The sequence below is a fragment of the Dufourea novaeangliae genome, unplaced genomic scaffold, assembly GCF_001272555.1.
Source record: "Dufourea novaeangliae isolate 0120121106 unplaced genomic scaffold, ASM127255v1 scaffold113, whole genome shotgun sequence".
Taxonomy (NCBI): domain Eukaryota; kingdom Metazoa; phylum Arthropoda; class Insecta; order Hymenoptera; family Halictidae; genus Dufourea; species Dufourea novaeangliae.
The window spans coordinates 914,960-934,848 of record NW_015373986.1 but is presented as its reverse complement, the minus strand read 5'-3'; the positions used below and the strand labels follow the sequence as shown (position 1 = coordinate 934,848).

Sequence of the window (19,889 nt, the reverse complement as noted above, 5' to 3'; positions counted from 1 at the left end):
AAACGCGCGGGGGTTACGAATTTAGAAGCGACGATGGTATCGTTATCGAGGGGGGGCGGTCTCGCTTATTATGCGGCACGGTGATTAATTAGCGTGGCTCGATTTCCTGCGGGCAAGCGTGCACACACACACAGAAGTCGGAAAACAGAGGGTCGGGGGATTTGTGTATCAGCGAGAATTTATCTTCACGATCGCCAACCCCAGCGCGTTTCGATTTTGCCCGGTGAACGGTGAAATCGAATCAAGAGTGGGGAGAGTAGGCAAAAATTGTGTTTCAATTACTTCCACTTGCCTGTGTATTTTTTTTGTTTTCGCTCTCTCGCCCGGACTGGTTTACCAGGGGTGATTTTTCACGTCCTATCTATCCGGAGTCTCGTGAAATTAATCGACACTTTCGTCGTTAGAGACGCTTTTTATTATTAGGGAAAAATGTGAATTCGTGTGGATGATTTAGGATGGATCTGGTTGCATAGTCTGTAACCGAAAAGGATTGCTGGAAAATCTTTGTTTCAGTTCGAACGGCAGACAGGTACCAGATCTTAGGTAGTACATTGTGGGCGGCACTGTAGATCCTCAATCTCGGGAATCGTAATTCTTCGTTCCCGGAAGACGAGGAGGTCGAGGCGGACGTTTCATGGCAGAGAGAAGAGAAGATTACTCCCTTCTGATTTTTATTATTACCCTCCCGCCGGATGGATACTGTCCTTTTTATTGGCAGAGACGGCTTTTTACCTTTTTGCTCACCTTCAGGCGGCGAAAGAGATAGAGACCATCTAGCTCTCAGGCGAGACAAAAGGATCGAACGAAACATCGTCGCGGAGGCTGCTCCCGGGCCATAATACGTCCCCCCCCCCCCCCCCAACGAGAATAGTTTTTTTTATCACCTTCTCTATCGTTTATCTTTCGTCGACCATGGACGAGGAGTGGACCCTCGGAAGTTTATTTACATGGGCCGTTCGTATTTTCCGCTTTTTCCTGGGCTGGGATTTGCAGTATTTTTTTTTTTTATATCGAGCTTTGCGAGAGATATTGCTAACCCTCTGTGTCTCCGTTTGATTGTAGAGCATGGGGAATGTGTACGTACTGTTGGGAAGCCTATGTGTGGCTTACTCCTAACTAGGCTGTGAACGTAACTAGCATCCAGCCCTAACTGGCATTTAGAACTAAATGTATTTGAGGCCTAACTAGGATCCACTCCTAACTGTGTCCTAGATCTAATTGGGTCTAATAAATAAAATAATGGTATCTAAATGAATTTAGGTTCTATATCTAACTGGGTCTACATAAATCTAGGTCGTACATCGAACTGGGTCTAAATAAATGTAGACCTTGTATCTAACTGGAACCCAAATGTAACTGTGATCCAAACCCCACAGTGATCTTAATCTAACTGCGACCAAGCCCAACAGGGAACCAAATCCAACTGGTATCCCAGTCTAATTGCGATCTAAATCTAGCTGGGACCCAGCTGCACCTGAGATGTAGATACAACTAAGACCTTCATCTAACCAGGGTCCACAAGCAACTGCGACCCACACCCAATTAGAGTCCACATGTAACAACGTTCCATACCCATTCTCAGCCGATCGAGCTACCACTAGAGTTCCTCGAGTGCTCTATTCGTAGCGACCACGAGGGAGAAATCCGTAGACAGAGAGGCGGGGTCCGGTCGCCCTAACAGACGACACTTCGGCACGTTTAACACGGGGAATTGCGCTTTACAGTAGAGGATCGAGGGGCGAGGGGTAGAGAGAGAAGTCAAAGGAAGGACATTTTCGTCGGTTTCCGACAACGGCGGCGAAAGCACGCCTTCCGGCGTAGAAAGAGGCCGAAGGGAGAATGAAAGGGCGGGTCCAGAAATGGAAGGGTGGTTGGGCTTTTAACGCAGGGGGGTTAGATTACCCTGTCCACGTTTCTAGCTACAACCAAAACGCGTCTCAGGCTATATTCCGTTCTATATTAAAGAACACCATATTTTTTTTATAAAACCAGTTTCGTCTAAGATCCATTGGGGGCGTGAAGATCGTGGAATTTGTTATTGGGCAGGGTGATAAATGCCGTGTGACGCCGGCGAGCACCACGTCGATATGTACGGTTTGAATGAGACCACCGACGGATCGTGGTTAATCGCGCGAAAACACGGTCGCCACGCCGGAGAAAAACTGCTCGATACCGCGTGGAAAATTTAGCGAAACGTCGAACGCCTCTCGTGTGCACAGACGGATTGTGGCGAGGGGAAGAGGGAGGCGTACGGATTACCCGTGCCATGTCAATTGGATGCGTTTCATCTGTGATGGCTGACAATCGGTACACTTTTCGACCGGTTTATCCCCCCTGTGAACAGAATGTTCGCGTAGCTTTTTGAAACCACGGTTGCTCGTCGATACTCCGGCATTTTTTTTTCTCTATAATTGTTCTGTTCGATATGAGGCGTATGATCTGTTCTTTATACCGGGTGTCCCATTTAAATCGACCCACTCGTACATCCCAAAGTTGTTGAGAAAATTAATAAATTCCTTGCGCGAAGTATGGTCTGAAACATTTTTTGTGGATCATTTAAGTGGATCGATTTAAATGGGACACCCTGTATAAACAGCGCAGTTCCATAGTAGCAAATGACAGTGAAAAATGTGTAAATGATAAAAGAGTTGACAGACAATGTGAGGCGAAAATGATTGTGATAGAGGAAATTAATACTGAGTTGAGAGAGCGCAGGATCTGGAGGTAGAGTCAATTGATCGACAATTTTGGTAGATCGTACTGCCCAATAATCCCATCGAGAAAGAAGGTGGTTAGGACACAGCTGCCGCGGAACTGTTAGCAGTTCGTGCTTGTTTGAAAAATGGCCGGCTTAATTTCAATTTGCCCCGTCGTACGCGCGTTAAAAGCTTGCGTGATTCCGCCACGATCGCCGACACCGATAACCACCGGTATGTTTATCGCGATGCTGGGTTTATCGATTCGACGAGTCGGCCAGGTACACGCGGACACTTTCCTCTGGAGGTGGCACGTTCGAAGAACTTTATCTTCATTACTGGCATCAATCATGGTTAAATGCATACCCTATGCTACTTCGATTGAATTCTTTGATGATTTAAATCTACCAGGAAGCTCGTACAAGATGGTACTGGCCTAGCTTGGAACCAAACACATGTTTAATATGCACTCACTGGGATTTAACTTGGAACCTAACATATATTTAGTATGGCCTCATCAGGACCTAACACATATTAGGAAGGACTCATCAGGACCTAACCAGGTTCAACATGGATCTCGGAAGACCTAACCCAAGCACAGTCATGGATGCACCAAGACCTAATCCAAGCATAGTAATTGATGCTCCAAGACCTAACCAAACGTAGTTATGGAGCAACCAAGACCTAACCAAACGTAGTATGGCTTAACTCAAGAGTAGACTGGACTCATCAGGACTTAATCCAAGCATAACACAGATCCATCTGAAGCTAACTCATCCAACTTAGACCATCTAGACCTAACACACACAACATGGTTGCATTTTGACATAACACATTTAATATGAATCCAATCTAGACCTAACATATCTAGTATGAACCCACCACACGGTCTGTGTAATCAGTATACTCAAAACTGAACTGAAAAGGTGGTTCCTGAGTCGACGTCCAATCGTCCGATAACAACGTTCACATTGGAAAACGATTCCGTCCTCTGTCGCGTACGGCGGTTCAACGAAGGGATCAGCGTGAGTTCAGCCTCGAATTCCCCGACTGTTTATTCTGCAGAAACGACACACGTATCCCGGTTATTCAGAGGCAAATGAATTTCTGTAATCCCCTCCTTTCATGGCTCGCCCAGCCCCGGGTATTACCGCTCACAATGCCGTCGTTCTAATCTGCTATTCTTCCTCGAGTGGACGTGGAGAACCGCGGGCGCTGACGGTATACTTCTTTTTTATTCCGTCCATGGCCTCCCGGAAATCCTGAATACTTCTGTGCATACTCAGAACTCTGTGGTTCACTTTGAACGTGGATGTAAGAAATGATCATAAACTGCAAGTTTTTTTTTTTAGTATTTGAACTGGTAGCCAGTGACACCAATCGGAACTATGGATGTATGGACACGGTCAACTTCGAAGCCGATGTCATGAAAGCAGACGCTTCGTGCTGCTGATAATCGGTTTATCTACAACGAAACGATGACGAGGTTAGAGGCTTATTAAGGTTAATTACGCCGAGGTGTGCGACCTCACGAACCGACCAGCCCCGCATCTGACATCTTCACTCGATATTTCAGTCCTTTTTTAACACAGATGACACAAAAAATCGCGTAGTTTATCACAAGAAATACCAAAAGTGTCGTAATCAATCCTAGTGTCAGCAGTTAGATTTCGGATTTGTGGCTAAATTGTGTACTACCGATGATAACACAAATTGTTTGAAAAATCACTGAAATGACGAGAGATCGCGTAGAGACCAAGAGAAAAGATCCATTACTCCTATTTCAGAAACGTGGCAGATCCAAAACCCAACCTATCGATCCAAAGAAGATCCGTCGAATGCTCGACGAGATCCTGAATCCGCCAACCGAAAATTAGTTTCCCGTGCCAACCGCCCCCGGAACTCTCGTTAATTATGTAATCCCAGTTCGTTAGCCTGCTGGCTGCTTTCGTTTCGCGGCAAACACGCCTCGAGCTGTTTCGCGTCTCTTTGTCCGGGCCCTGTTTGTTTGCCTGGCGGAACGCGCCCCGCCGCCTCCGTTCAGGCCTCGTCGTTTCGACGATCGATCGCGAGAGACGCCGCTTTTCCCGCTATCCTTTAAAACCTTGTGTTACTACGATCGAGTCACTGGCGACCCATCGACGAAAAGAACTTCCAAACTATTCACAATATAGAAAATCCTTTTTCATAGGTATAACTGAAACTTAACCCTTGCCTAACTTATGCTTGACTCTTGCCCAACTTATGCCTGACTCTTACCTAACTTATGCTTCACTCTTGCCCAACTTATGCCTGACTCTTACCTAACTTATGCTTCACTCTTGCCCAACTTATGCTTGACTCTTACCTAACTTATGCTTGACTCTTGCCCAACTTATGCTTGACTCTTGTCTAACTTATGCTTGACCCTCGCCCAATCTGTGCTTGTTCATCGTATAATCCACGCTCGACCGTCACATAATCCGTGATTGCCCCTCGCCTAATCTATGCTTGACCCTCGCCTAATTCATGCTTGACCATCGTCTAATTGACGACTGATTCCGTCTGATTAATCCTTCCCCAGTCTGTGTTTGAGCCCTGCCCCAGAATTATGCTTGACCTATGTTTGACCCATACCTGACCCGTACCATTCGTGCAAAGTTCTTCCCCAACGCAATCCAGCTCCGACCTATGCTTGACCCGTGGAATTCAAGTGAAAATTCTTCACTGAGACTGAGATCCAGCGTAATTGGAGTTCCACGACGAAAGTTATAGACTCCTCTCAATGAAAGTCGGCCAGCTAATTATCTCCCGTCGAATTCCAACGGAGAACCAATCAACATCCAGGTGTGTCCCGATAGCTTCTCGGTCAACGGACAATAGAGAATAGAAAATCGTTCAAGAAGAACTCGACGCGATGGAAGGAAGTCGGATAGACGGGGACGCGAAATTAATTAAACGTGAACATTGAAGGCCGCTGGGTCCAGGCTTTGTCGCGTTCGAGGAGGAGGATTCGTCGGTTGGGCGACAAAGCATGGAGAGCACTGGACGGGAGGCGTCGTCGCGGACGAATCGCGGGCGCACAAAGGCCGACCTGGACACGAAATCCATTACCGCGTGGCTCGGACCCGGGGCGGCTCCGCCGATATCGAGCCCAGTCCGTCTCGCCAGACTGAATCAGCGAAGGGTCAAAACCCTCGCGATATATACGGTTTTTTTTACCGAGGGCGAAAGACCGACCCTTCTGGAAGCGAGCCGTTCCTTTCGAGTGGGCTCTCTTCCACTAGGGGGGACGCGGGTTTCTCTTTGGGCGATCTTTCGCGGGGTTTAAACTGCCCTCGCGACGGAACACCACCGCGACGTATGACGTGATCTGTACAGAATCTGACCCTGTTCCTACAGGAGGGAATAACGTGGTTGGGCAGGGAAATTTGTCAGACGAGAGTGCTGAGTAGTGAGAGTCGATGAATGATGAGACTTGGGTACAGAGTAGTGGAGTGGTAAAATTCAGTAGTAATGATAGATTGTCATCAGGCAGATATTAAGTAGACAGAATCGAGGAATGGTCAGGCCTGGATATCTGGTAGTGGCGATGGATTAATAACACCTAGTAGTAATGATCGATTGTGGCCGGGCCAGCGATATTAAGTAGAACAAGTCTAGGTATGGTCAAACAGGACCTCAGTAGTTATAGTCAAGGATAACTCTGATTCTGGATTAAGTGGTATAGGTCCACCCTAAGTCAGCCACCCGACATTGAGTAGTAACATGTAACCGAAGGACTAAGTAGTGCATATGCGTAACTAGTCAGAATCTGAATTAAGTAGTACAAGTCCACCACTAGTTAGAAATCCCTGAGTAAAAGGACCTATGTATCCGGACGACTAAGTTCTGTACGTTTGATGAGACTTTGAATTAAGTAGTAGAGATCGACTTGTAACGAGTAGCCGTGTATCCAGAAGACTAAGTGATGCTTATCTACAATTAGTCAGACCACCGAATTAAGTGGTACAGCTACACCCCCAGTCGGGCAGTCTGTAACAGGCGATCGTCCATGAAATTAAAGTTTCGCGAGAAGACCCGCGAGTGTTCCCAGCAATTTGTTCGACGAGCTTTCCGCGAGAGGGGAGAGCAGGCGCCAGGCAGTATTGTTCGTGAGGTGGTTTCCTTTCCGTCCCCGGATTTTCACGAAACACACGGATCTCCCTCGGCAGTCCTGGATCAAAGAAACGGTAACCGGGGATCCTTTTCCTTTAGCAGCGTTCTTTGTAACTTTATAATGACGATCCTTTTATCAAAGCCCTTCCCCCCTGTCCACGGTAACGAGAACGACACAGAGAGAAATTCACGAGCGATATCCTCGAAAGACAGTCCCTCCACTACCTCATTCTTTTTCGCGCCTCCCTCGAAAGCTTCACACCACCACCCTTCAGCCTCCCGCCAGTTTCATTTGCGACGATTTAGAAAACCTTGGCTCGGGATCAAAGGGACGGTGGAAACCAGCAGCGAGAAAGAAAGAGGGTGAGCTGTTATTACGAATATTTTCCGCGCGGTTTTATCGCGGTTCCCGGCTACGGTAATCGACGAGGGCCTTTAATTATCTCGCCACCTCGGTAATGTAATCGCGCGATAAGCCGTAAATGAATTTCAGCCGAATTGCCGTGATAATGCGACGAAGCGATGAACTACTCTTTTATGCAGGAAAATTGGCCTTTCGGTGGTTTTTCCTCGCGACTTCTAAGCTTTTGGTATTTAACAGAGGGTTGCGTTGCTAGGAGTGGAAAGAAACTGACAACCCTTAACACGAAATTTGTAGAAAGATCGTACTGGGCTAACTTGGATCGATCAAAACATAACCCAGGTTTAGTATTGACTCATCAGGTCATACTCAGGTTTAACATGGATCCGCAGAGACCTAACTTCAGTGGCTTCATGGATCTACCAGGACCTAACCCAAGTCCTGATATGGATCCACCCAGACCTAACACATCTAATCCTAACCCACCACAATTATGACCCACATCTACGATGGATCCAACGCAAATTCGATACTTATATTACAGATTTAATAGAAAACTTAAGTAGGTTTAGCCTGCACCCATGTCCAAGTCGTCAAACCAGTCTTGACGGTGCTTTGATTAACCTAACCCATACATTCAGGCCCCTATGAAAAATCTACTACCCTACTCGATCCAAAGGCCTAATGGCTATGACAAATTTTTCATATTTGTCACAAAATATCAGTCAACCCTCCATGCGATTAATATAAATTCGGAGAAACTGCGTGAAATTATTACGTCCTACAGAGATGATCCCCGCGTGTTTTCGCGATTTCAAATAAAGATTCGAGACAAAGGCGAGAAAATACCGGGAATAGGGGGACGAAGCTAGAGGGATGGGGGGGGGGAAGCAAAAAAAGAATGACGATATCGAACTGCATGGAATTTCACGAACGAACGATCGCAGCTGACGTGAGAAGTGGCGAGGAACTATGCGAAATTCCGCGAAATTCCAGGAGGGTTGACATGGAAGAAAGGGGTTGGGAGATCGAAACGAAGACCAGAAATATGCTGCAGTCGCGGCGAGAGGAGCAAAATGGCCGGCCCCGCAGTGGTGGTGGTGCTCGTCTTCGAGCGCAGCTTTTATTGGAAAATTCATGGGTTGTACACGTACGACTGGTCCTTGCGCCCTCTGCGCGTGACACGGGGGCGGAGGATTTGTTTATGAATTTCATAATCTTCAACCACCACTCAAATCTACCCTCTGCGTCGTTCCATCTCCAAACAGAAAAATAAAAGTCAAATCCTCCAATTAGCCGAAATCAGAATGGTATTCGAAGACGTGCAATTTTTTAATTCAATTCTGGGGATGGAGGGAGGGGTGAAGACCACCCCCTTGGACGGCTAAAAATTACGCATTCAAAAGCTCCCTGATGCTGGTACATTTCCGGGGAATTGAATTATCGACGTCGAGAGGACAGTCTCCGAATTTTTCCCCCAGATTTCGTTAAAATGCTACATAAATCATTGAAACGTTTTCCGATACAATCAGTAGGAAACGAGTTATTTTAGATAGTAGTTCTTATTGACTGACCCTGTACCTATTTTTAGTTTTCTTATAGTTCAATTAAAAACTTTTGTTTAAAAAATAATATTGGACAGTAACTAATCCACGATATAAATACCTGTTCGTACCGACATTTCGAGTGTCCTGTAATTTCCAGGTCGCGTTTACTTTCGTCAAACTGGGGCGGGGAGGGATGGTGAATTCAAGCGTGTCTCTCATCATCCCCAGGACGTCGTGTCACGGTCTACGTAGTGCCATTCCCTTCGGTGCACGCGGTAATAATTGAATGCCAGGTGTCACGTGCCCCGGACGGCTAATTCCATGTCAGACGAGGAAATTCTCGATAGCATCGGGACCAATGTGTGTGCCGTGCTCGTGACGAAAATACGAGAAACGGGAACAATGCGTGGGTAACGAGGCGGCGGGGAAACATTTTTCTGGATGGACGATCCTCGATCTGATGCTCAGGAAAGATCGTCTCTGGTGGAGCCAGAAACTAAGGGGGATAAAGAGACGACTGCGCAGACGAGCTAGGAGGGTTCAGAGAGAGAAAAAAAAAGTGTTCGTAGAAGTGGTCCTCGATGAATCAAAGCCACCCCCACTGGGTTCTTTTCACCAGGCAGGATGTACTTATCGCGCGTTTTATACGGGGCGAGGCTGGAAAAACCGGTCTTTGGAGCACGTCCTGTGCTTTGGGGCCAATAATTCGACTACAGAACGATGCGTTCTCAATTGTAGGAGGGGTATGCGATCGATATCCAGCTCTGAAGACATCCTGAATCACGAATATATGTCTCATGTTTTCTTTATCCCCTGATATGGCTCGGTTTCGAAACACTCTGTATTCAACTTCAGTTCTTGATTTTGTAACGCTCTGTATACGACTTCCACCATCAATTTTAATACGCTCTGTACACAATTTCACCCAAAATTTGTTTAGAGTCCTGATGCATCACGTCATTTCCACTCAAGGGGTTGACAAATCGAAAACATGATTGCATTAAAATAAATCCAAAGATCGTAGTAGGATTGAAAAGCATTATTTTAATTGTAAAGAAACACAATAGGAGTCACGTGCAGAGTAGAATTCACAAGGGTGGTGACAGTGACAACAAGGGGGAGGGCGTGATCGAGAGGTTAAGGGATGTTTGTTGATCGCGTGGCGGATGACGTCAGGGCAATGTCGCCCTTTGAGCAACCCTGTGGTGAATCGATTCTCGTTGGGGGTGGGGCACGGTCATGCAAAGAAGGACGTCGTAAATAATCGGAGGGCGGTTGGAGAGGAGGTTGGAGGGGGTTGATTCTCAAGTTTCCAGGATCGGTGGGATCCGCTAATTTATATCGGGGCCCCTCCTGTCGGTGGATCGTATCGCGTTTCACTTTCGCCCATGAATCTTCCATCTTCCGGGGCTAACGTTCGACAAATGCTCGCTGCTGAAATAAATCTCATCCCCCTCCCAACCCCTCTGCGGTTCACCTCGGGAACGTCTCGCGTGCAAATGTTTGGGATATCGATCAAGGGCCCGGAGGGGGAGCCAGTGCAGTTAGACCGGCGAGAAATAATGACAAAAATGTGCGGGTGTAATGTACAGACCGTTCCAAAATTATGAGTCAAAGTTGTATACAAACTGATTCAAAATTATGGATAGAAATTGAATACAGAGTGTTTCTAACCTGAGGGTACAATCCGTGTACAAGGAATTACAAAACTGGAAATATAAGCTGTATACAAGGTGGTTTAAAATTACGGTCCATGTACAGGGTATTACAAAATTGAACAAAGCTTGGTACAGGGTGTTTAAAGAACAATGAAAAATATTTACTTCGATACATACCCCCTCAAATACGAGAAATGCTAACAAATGAAGCATCCTATGTACAGGGTGTTCCAACAAATATAGTATGGCTAACACGATCACTGACCCGAGAATAATTCCCGATTCGTAGTTGGTAGTACACGGTCAATTTTGTTGGTCCCCTGGGGGGTAGAAAAGGGGATGGGTAGCCGGGTCAAACGAGTCGAGGGGGATATCCGAGACGTGTCCCCGCTCGTAAAAAGTTGGACCGTGTCTGTCCGAAGATAGCAGCCGGCCCCCAGCCTTATTGTGCAGCGAAGCGACGACGATGCCCGGAGATTGTGTAGCAACTTCCAACCGGCTCGCTTTTGTCGCGGGAACTGCTTGGAATAGAGCCCGACCGGATCCAGGGGAACGAGGCTTTATCGTGTCGGAAAATGTAATCCGAGGAACGCCGCGTCGAATCCACCGAAATTTTATCGGGTAGGGGAAGGAACAGTGGTCTCGTGAGCTTGTCCCTCTTCGATCGTAAATCGATATCGCGGTGAGTTGGTTTCGTGAACTTGTACCAGGGGACAACGAATTGAGGGAACGAGCAATGGGGGTCAGCAGTTTTCCGGAAAGGGCGAGGGAAACTGTTTGAGGACAGACACAATCCAGTAGTGTATTCTGGCGTTACTCCGACAGGAGGATTAGGTAGTTTAATTGGCAAGATTAGACGTGGACAGAGATCAAGTGGCAATAAACAGAACCTAGCCAGGCGGAATGGTTAAGTAGTAACAGTGGAGGATGCGTTATACTGGGGACCAAGTGATATAGATCCAAGAATAGTCGGGCAATAACTAGAATAAATCGACGAATGGTCGGTCTACAAGTGGTACAAGTCGACGAATGGTCGGTCTGCAAGTGGTACAAGCCGACGAATGGTCGGTCTACAAGTGGTATAAGTCGATGAATGATTCGACTACAAGTAGAATCAAAGGATGAATGGTTGGAGTGAAAGTAGGACAAGTCGATGAATGGTTGGTCTACAAGTGGTACAGACTAACGAATGCTCAAACTTCAACCTTAGCATAACTCGGTGGCCGGTCATAAATGTTTGAGTAGTATCAATCGTGTCCTAATCAAACATTTTCCAAGCTCTTTTCAAGGACTGTCCGTGATGTTAATCTATACAGATTGGTCCAAAACGCGATACTCGACCCGATTTCTCCAAGAACATTAAATTCGCGGTTCTGGATCAATTATTTTCCCACTATATACGCAATTTCTTCCTGAATTCGTCCCACTGAGAGGCAGGTGCGACGTTTCATTGGAGGTTCGCGCAGTGTAATTAGATGCCAGAGGTTCTAATTCGGGCGCCCGTGAGGCTCTCTCGGTGGGCTTCCCTAGAGGATTACAATACGCGGATAACCGTGGACGAGCAACCGTGGCGACAGGCCGCATACCTAAGGTCAGGCGGCCGACCGATGCTAATCGAGTTAATGAGAAATCTGTGCTCATCCTACCCTAAACGGTCATCTGCCTATCCCCTAACTTCTATCGCTTCTTTCTGGTTTGATGATCAGCCTGGACACGAACATTTGACCTGGTCAGTTCAAAGAACCCAATTTTGTATTCCAGAGACAGATGAAGCTGAAGAAATCTATTCTCATGTGGACATGCGCACAAGAGATAGCCAGGGCAGTGGCACCCTAGTCAGGCAAAAAGTGGAGGAAGATGAGCTCGGAAGTGCTTCTTCCAAACGGACCCAGGAGGCCACAAACGAAGCGTTAATTGTATTCCACGATGAAATTTTACCCCGCTTTGTACCTAGCGGCTGGATTATAGCAGCTCGCGTTCTAAAGGGATTACACAGCTTGTCCCTTGGATCGCGAAAAAGACGAATGTTGCCCAGCCCTTTAACCTCTAATGAGGCACGTACAATCTCGTTCTCTCGCGACGAAATTTCTAAGTCTCTAGTCTCGTGCATCCGCCACACGGAATAAATAAAGAATACGACGTGAAAAAATCGTGAGAACCTCTCGGACGATTCCCAAGTGCTGAGTTCCTTCCTCTACAAGGTGGGATTATTTAAAGACTGCTCGATCACAGGAGGAGGATTTTCGCGTGACGCGTGCACAGCAGGAAGACGAAGCAGAGGATATAAAAGAAGAGGCAAAAAAAAAGGTAGTCGCTCCAAGCCTGGAGGAGAGTAATCCCGGAAATGCTTTTGCAAATCAGAGCGAGAGCGGCCGCCTCTTATTTCTGTCAGCTCGAACAACCATTCCCGAGGTGTCTCGATTCCTCGAGGAGGAAGCTCCGCGGAGGAGAATAAAATGTAAGGGGAGAAGGTCCTTTGAGAGATCTCCTTTCTCTGTAGCCGAGTACTGCTGCCTGTTTACGTACTCTAGCGTATATAAAATATATAAGGTCTTTCGGAGGGGTGGTGGTTTTGCGGGTAAAAACAATGATTAACCCTTCGATGAGGAAACGGAACCGGCAATCCTAGGACTCTGGATCCAAGGGCCTAAGAAGAGGGATTCTTGGGATTACTACAACTAAGGGAATTTTATATCTCGCGCACCATGGAAAGTAATTAACTAGAAAGCAAAGTGACTGAAAACTGGGCGAGACTTTCTACCCCTGAATGTTCTCCTCTGGATCTCTAAACCCCACCAAGACGTCTTGGAACAACCGACAGTTCGCGGGCCAATGGCTCCTACCGTGTCGAAGTGGTTCACATTCCCTTCAAGAAAATCCAAGTACTTCCGTTCTCACCGCCAGGTCGTTAAACTTAGAAAGGTTTGTCGAGCCGACACGGAATCAGCGGAGCAAACGTGAGGGCTAATTCGTGGGTACGATGAGCGAGGGAAAGACAGTTCTTCGAAAAGGGGCGAGAAATTGTGTTGAAGAGATATAGAGCTCCAGTAGTACACACTGGTATTACTCAGAGAGTAGTAACAGTGGAAGATTAAGTGATATAAGTCGACGGATGGTTCTCCTACAAGTAGCATAAGTCGACGAATGGTCGGAATATAAGTAGCAGAAACCCCCAATGATTGAACTTCAAGTAGAATAAGTCCACGAATTGTCGGCCCACAAGTGGTAAAGGTCAATGAATCTGCAAACTCAGAATCTAAGTGATGAAAACCTACCACAAATCGGTCAAAAAGAATCCAGTAGTACAACTCGGTAGCTAGTCAACCATATCGAAGTAGGAACGATCCTGCATTAATTCAACAAAGATCATCGACTTTTTACACCGTAATATTGACGTATACAGGGTGATTCAAGACAGTATATTCAGCCGAACGTCTTCGGGAATATTAAGTCCTAGTCTCTGGGCATGATCGTTTCTCTTATCACGGCCGATGCTTTCGAAGTGTTGCCTCCATGTTTCGTCCAAGAAAATCCGAGTACTCGTGGGGGTATTCTCGCGGCTGCGATCGTTAAACCGAGGAGGTATGTCGAGCGGGAGGGAGAGAGAGAGCGTCGGGCATCAGCGGAGCGGACGTAAACGGATGCAGGCGGGCTGGGTATTAACGCGGCTACGGCATGCCGGGAATTAATACGCAAATGTAGTCTTCTAGGACACGGCATTCCACTCGGCGTCGCGTACACGCTTCTTATTGTTGGTACACTCGAAAGTTTTCGGGGGAACAATGGCGCGACCGGGCGAACAATAGCCCCTGGAGAAGATGGAGGAGGTGGAGGCTGGGGATCAAAGGGAGACCCTTCGCCCGCGTGCATTTACTTCATTGTCACGGTGTCACGCGACCGTCCGCGAATAAAGGGAGCCCCCGGCCGCGACGGATGGAGAACAGAGACAGACGGAGTTCTTTGGCCGCAACAGATTCTCCCCACGACCCCAACGATGGTGGCGGTGTGGTGTGTTCTTTGCTTGGTTCGCGGTGACGAGCCGATATCCGGGAAAACATCGAGTGACCAACTCGACTATTTGTCCGACGCGTTGGAAAATGTGTCGGGAATTTTATACATGTTGGAGGAAACACTTGGAAGTCGATATAAGTTCCGACAATAACAGTTCTCTGATTTTCAGTAAGTTAGGAAATCTGAAGATAGAGTACACTACTAGATACTTCTAGTTACAAAGGAAAACATATTTCACGGTTTCTGCGGTAATTTCACAGAGACAGCAAGCAATCTGTAGAATGTCCACTGTCTGCATTCACGGTAAGTAGAAATGATCAGGAATGGTCAGACATTCTGAGCAGTCCTACTACAAAGTAATCGTTTCACAAGGATTTTGTTTAAATTTCATTTTCTGCTGAAAAACGTTCCATACATCATAATTATATTGTACATAACAATTACTATTATTTCATCGATTTTTAAATACCTTATAATTATTATTAAACCGCTGACATTAGGGAGCGGTGCAAAGGAGCCTGTTTCTCTTATTGGAAATTCCTGAGACGCGAGACGCGAGATCGAATGGAGCAGCCGGGGAGATAAAGCGTCGACGACGAGAGGTCGCGATCGGATTAGAAATTCAATAGAAAATTGAGTCGTGAGAAAATCGAATCCGCAATCGTGTATCTGCCGTTTCCCTCACAAAGATGAGGGAGAACGTCAAAGCACGGAGCGGATATTTACGGAAGTTGGAAAAATACAATCACATACGGGGCTCTGATTCTGAAACAACCTGTACATTTAGATTTCCAATGTCTACGTAGACGACACAGCGGCGATTGTACTTTAAAATTCGACTACAAGCCTGCTCGAAAAAGACATCAACCCATAAGATTCGTGTAAATCCTAATTCATACGGGGTAATTAAAAATTGGTGGTCCACCAAAACTAATCAAGGATTACAGATACGTTAGAAATCGTACACTCGTCCCTAACTCGGTTACTGAGTGCGAAGTCTAAGGAATAGTGGGGCACTACTGAAACACCCTACAGAATACGGTGGCCCACCGAAAAAAATCAACCGAAGTAGAGAAGATTAAGGATTTCTTCGAGGATCTGTAGGAACTATAGACACTAAAATTCGGTTACTGCGTGCAAACTTTAAGAAACCATCCTGATCATTACTGAAACACCCAGTAGAATAAAGTATTAGCATCACGGATGGTGTAACCATCTGTAATTTCCCGTTTCTCTCGGAGAGGGGGCGTTCGAGGTTGAACACGAGGGATTAAAAAACGGTGCCTGCAGCCGGAAAAATCCAAAAGTAATTGGCCAGCCGCCAAATAGGACCGAGGAAGGTTTCGGCCTCCCTGAAGGAGGACACGGGACTCGGCTTAGGTATCGGGCAAGGGGAGAAGACGAACACGAGAATCGTTTCGAGGGGTCCGCCTCGAAGACGGGCGGCCAGACGAGCAGACGACGGATATGAATTTCCAGAAAGGTTTGCTTAAGCAAATTGCGAAATGTAGTCTCCCTGCTGGGGTGGGGGAGGGTCCTAAATTGCGAGGCCGTGAGCCTTCGTTTCCAGACACCGGGGGAGGACTGGAATCCCCATCTTCGGCGACACACGACACCCTTGAAACCTCGTCGACAGAGCGAGAAAAACGAATTTCTGTCTGCCACCATGAAATACTGTCGCCCTGCCACGGTGGTTCCTAGAATGTACAGGGCGATTTAAACTAGGGTAGCTGACTCTGGTGGGAAGGTAACATTCCACTGGTCTATCCTGACTTCAGGAGCTTGGAAGCATTTCGTTGGATGAAATCTGATTCGACACAGATTTTGTATTCTACAGGGCGTTTCAAATGAAGGTGAAAATTTTTTTTATTTAGAGAAAGAGGTTTGGTATTGAAACGACGATCGACTTGAGTTCATTTACGATCGTAACCGAGTGAACGTAAAGGTTCGTACTCGACGCGTCTGCAACCAAACTTTGATCCGCCTTATAGAGGCTCGAAGCCAAGCGATGCCCGCGACTACTTTTCCCGTGATTCGTTTCGGGCACCGCGGTGGCGACGGCGGTCTGGTTGCCGTTTCCTGCCTCGCGCGATCCCCGATTCCCCCGGCGAATTTTCCCAGGAAGCCATCTGTGAACTAATAAAACTTCCTGGCTGTGGGCCGCCGGTGCAACGTAAATTGCGTTTCGCGGCTTCAAAGGGGCTCTCCCTACAATTTTTTCCGCTTTGAATAACCCGCCCGTCCTTACGTCCGCCAGCAGCATAGCTCGTGTTCCCCCTTTTCAACCGAACTCCGCCGGTTTTTCTTCGATTCAGCTACGGCCTGGCGCTGTTTTTGGATATTGTTCGAAAAGGGAAGGGACGGCGAGGATCGCGCACACGGGAACAACGTCGAGTTGGCCATTCTGCGGAGAAACTAGCGGGAAAGTGCTTGGCTCCGGAGCACATTGTGGCGAACATTTCCACCCGCTGGAATTTGAACAATGACGAGAAAACTCAAAATTCCCGCGAAAGAACGTCGATATTATCGACCCTTAAGACGAGTCACGTTTAATCAAGTATGAAAATCATTGTTACGACCCAGTTCTTATTATCGAGTCAAAGTTCGTTCCGTTTGGAATTATGGCAGACGAGAGGAATTGCAGCTTGGGATGCGACGACTTCCGACTTCCGTTGCCGCCGGGGGACAGAGCAGCTCGAGTACTCTCGATTCCCGGCGTAAAATCGATACGCGCCGCGTTTTTCTATTTTCTTGTCCCCCTTGTCCCCCGCCCCTTCACCCCGTACGTGGCCCCGTTCGCGATGCATCGACAGGCCTGGACCGTCTAGGCGCTTCACGATGGAATATTGTGTCCTCGTGAGCGGAAGCCGGAGTCGAATTGAAATAGGTTCAACTTCATCCGAATCGAGTTAAAACCCCGTAAACTTGATGGAAGTCAAGTTGGGAAAGCTTTAAACTTGATTTAAGTCAAGCTGAAAGGCATTAAACTTGATTTAAGTCAAACTGGAAGGCCTTGAACTTGCATTAAGTCAAGCTGGGACGTCTTGAACTTGATTTGAGTTAAGTTAGAACACCTTAAACTCAATATGAGTCAAGTTAGAACAAATTATACCTGTTTTGGTAATGAATTGGATCCTGTAGAAGAGAATACAGGTCCCACAGTCAATGTCAGTATGGCATTCGACCCTTGATCAATATTGCAGTGAATATCCGTGAGCATACAACATCGGTCAAAGTCGACGTCTGTGAATCAATGTCGTGGAAATGATTGTTGCCGAAACGTTTTTCGAAAAGTTAAAGTTGACCCCCAGCTTAATGAGTCGGTTGACAGACGTGTCCTACCACTCGGGATCACGCTGATCGATCGTCCCGAACGACGTCCGCGGATCGCGTGCACCCGGCCAGAAACGATTGCAATTAAAACGAATTACAGTTCGCCGGAGGTCGGCCGGTTTAATTGAGTCGCCACGGCGAACCGCCGTCTCTGCACTTTCGTTCGGCCTCGAAATTATTTAGCCCGCCAATGCAAACATTAATTCCGTGGCTGGCCACCATCTGCCCCCTCTGCTAATTGAAAGAAATTACCGGCTTGGAACTCGGAAAGTTTCTTTCTAGCCCGCCCCACAGTGCAGATTGGTGTCAGTTAGACCTAGAATCATTATGAGACACTTAAAACTGGCTAGATCTTGATTTTTGGTAGCTAAAAGTGATTTGAGTTAGACGGTGACTAGAGGAAGCTGCTCCGATTTGATGCTGGTAGGTCTGAATCAAGTTAATTTTTATGAAACTTGAACCGAGTTAAGTTTATTTTGATGAAACATGGTTTGAGTTAAACATCCATTGGTTGCACTAGTTTGAATCAAGTTACATTTGTACCTAGATGTCTGAATGTAAACATAAACCGGACTTGTTTTGAGTCATTCAGAGCTAGAAATACCTTCAGTGAGTCTGATTTACACAACCCCAAATTCGATTGGCTTGAAGCTGTTCTGGCCAATGCCTAACTTAATCAACTCGACCAGTAACTTGCCAGGTAACACCGAAGAAGATTCAATTACTCCGCGAGACATTCTGGATCCGACTAACGGGGACAGAGCTATCACTGTATGTCCGATCAGACTTCTTCTCGGTTCAAGTTAGTCAAGTTTCAACGCTCGAGGAAAACTAGTAAATTATTTTCGACCGAATGACCGGCTGGAACGAGAAAAATCCCTTATTAGGAGGGTCGTCCATTAGATCGTTGAAAGTCCGCAGACTTCCCCTAGGGACCAAAGAAAAGAAAGTTCGCCAGCTAATGACGCGATACTTCCGGAACGAGGCGAACTATCCGGCCCTCCGGTGGTGTCTTTGAGACATTCCTACGGACCTGGCGTGCTCAACGCCACGGGGAACGTAAATATTCCTATCGATTATGCATGAGAATTATCCGAGGGACTGAATTCACCGATAATTGACCTCTATACTTTCTATCACCAAGAAAAGTTTCCACGGTCGACGTACCTATGTATTCTCTGCAATCCCTTAGGTGTTCCACGGTCGTGTGAATTAACAATAACACCAGCTGAATCAACTTGAATAATCCACCATACTTTGACAAACTTGATCCTTATTCGTTAAGCTGTTCTACTCTAGTAATACATTAAATCTCTTAATAGATTTTCGATTCTACAAGGTGTTTCAGATAAAAGTAAAAATTTGTTAGTGTGATAGAAAGAGGCGTGGGTATTTATATGATGATAAACCTGAGTTCATTTATCCATCATAACCTAGTGTAGAGGAGTCCGTACGTCTGATTACGGATTTGTAGACTCTCGGCCCAGGGCCAATGAAATACACCACAATGGTGTTCACTAACCTGGAAGTCGAACTTCTCAAACTCTTGCTGCGTGTCGATGTCCACGTTCCTGGGCACGATGATGGGACATGTGTCCAGAGAGACCTTGGCGTCCGGGGTCTCGACGTAGTCCGGTGTGATCGAGGTCGGTCCCCGTTCGTAACGAAGCTCCTCGTTCAGAATCGCTGCGGACGGTCCCGCGGAGGGCGCCTGAGCCTGGCTGACGTAGTACAGGCACAATAGCAGCATCAAAAGGACAACGCAGACGACGAAGACGCGGCTGGAGCCGCGTCGTAGGATCTTGTACATGGTCCTGGGAATGATCCACCCTTCGCGTCGTGTGTCTAAAGGTCTCGATTCACCTGGAGCACCAGCTCGAGCTGAGACCGGTTGGTAACGGGGTGATTATCACTGGCGACGTACGCTCCCCGACTCTGATCGCGTCTGTGGACTTCATGGGACACGTGGACGTTGACTCGATCTGGAAATATAAACTATGGATCAGATATTTGGATCTGAATCATTGGTTGCTGGGTATGGATAGGATTTAAAACCCGAGACTGTGCTCGATGTGAGTCGAAACCTAGTGCACTTGAGTTGAATCAGGTAGGAATGGGTTAAACTTGATTTAAGTCATGTTGGAGA

General features: G+C 46.9%; 1 protein-coding gene across 1 annotated transcript in view; it reads right to left on the bottom strand.

Annotated features, from left to right (window-relative positions):
• Window positions 1–19,553, bottom strand: part of LOC107187365 (alpha-mannosidase 2) — a 46,312-nt gene extending 26,759 nt beyond the window's left edge. Inside the window, exon 1 of the mRNA XM_015575443.1 lies at window positions 19,266–19,553. Within this exon, the coding sequence (XP_015430929.1) occupies window positions 19,266–19,553 (288 nt within the window). The remainder of the gene's footprint in view (window positions 1–19,265) is intronic.
• Between the last annotated feature and the right edge of the window lie 336 nt (window positions 19,554–19,889).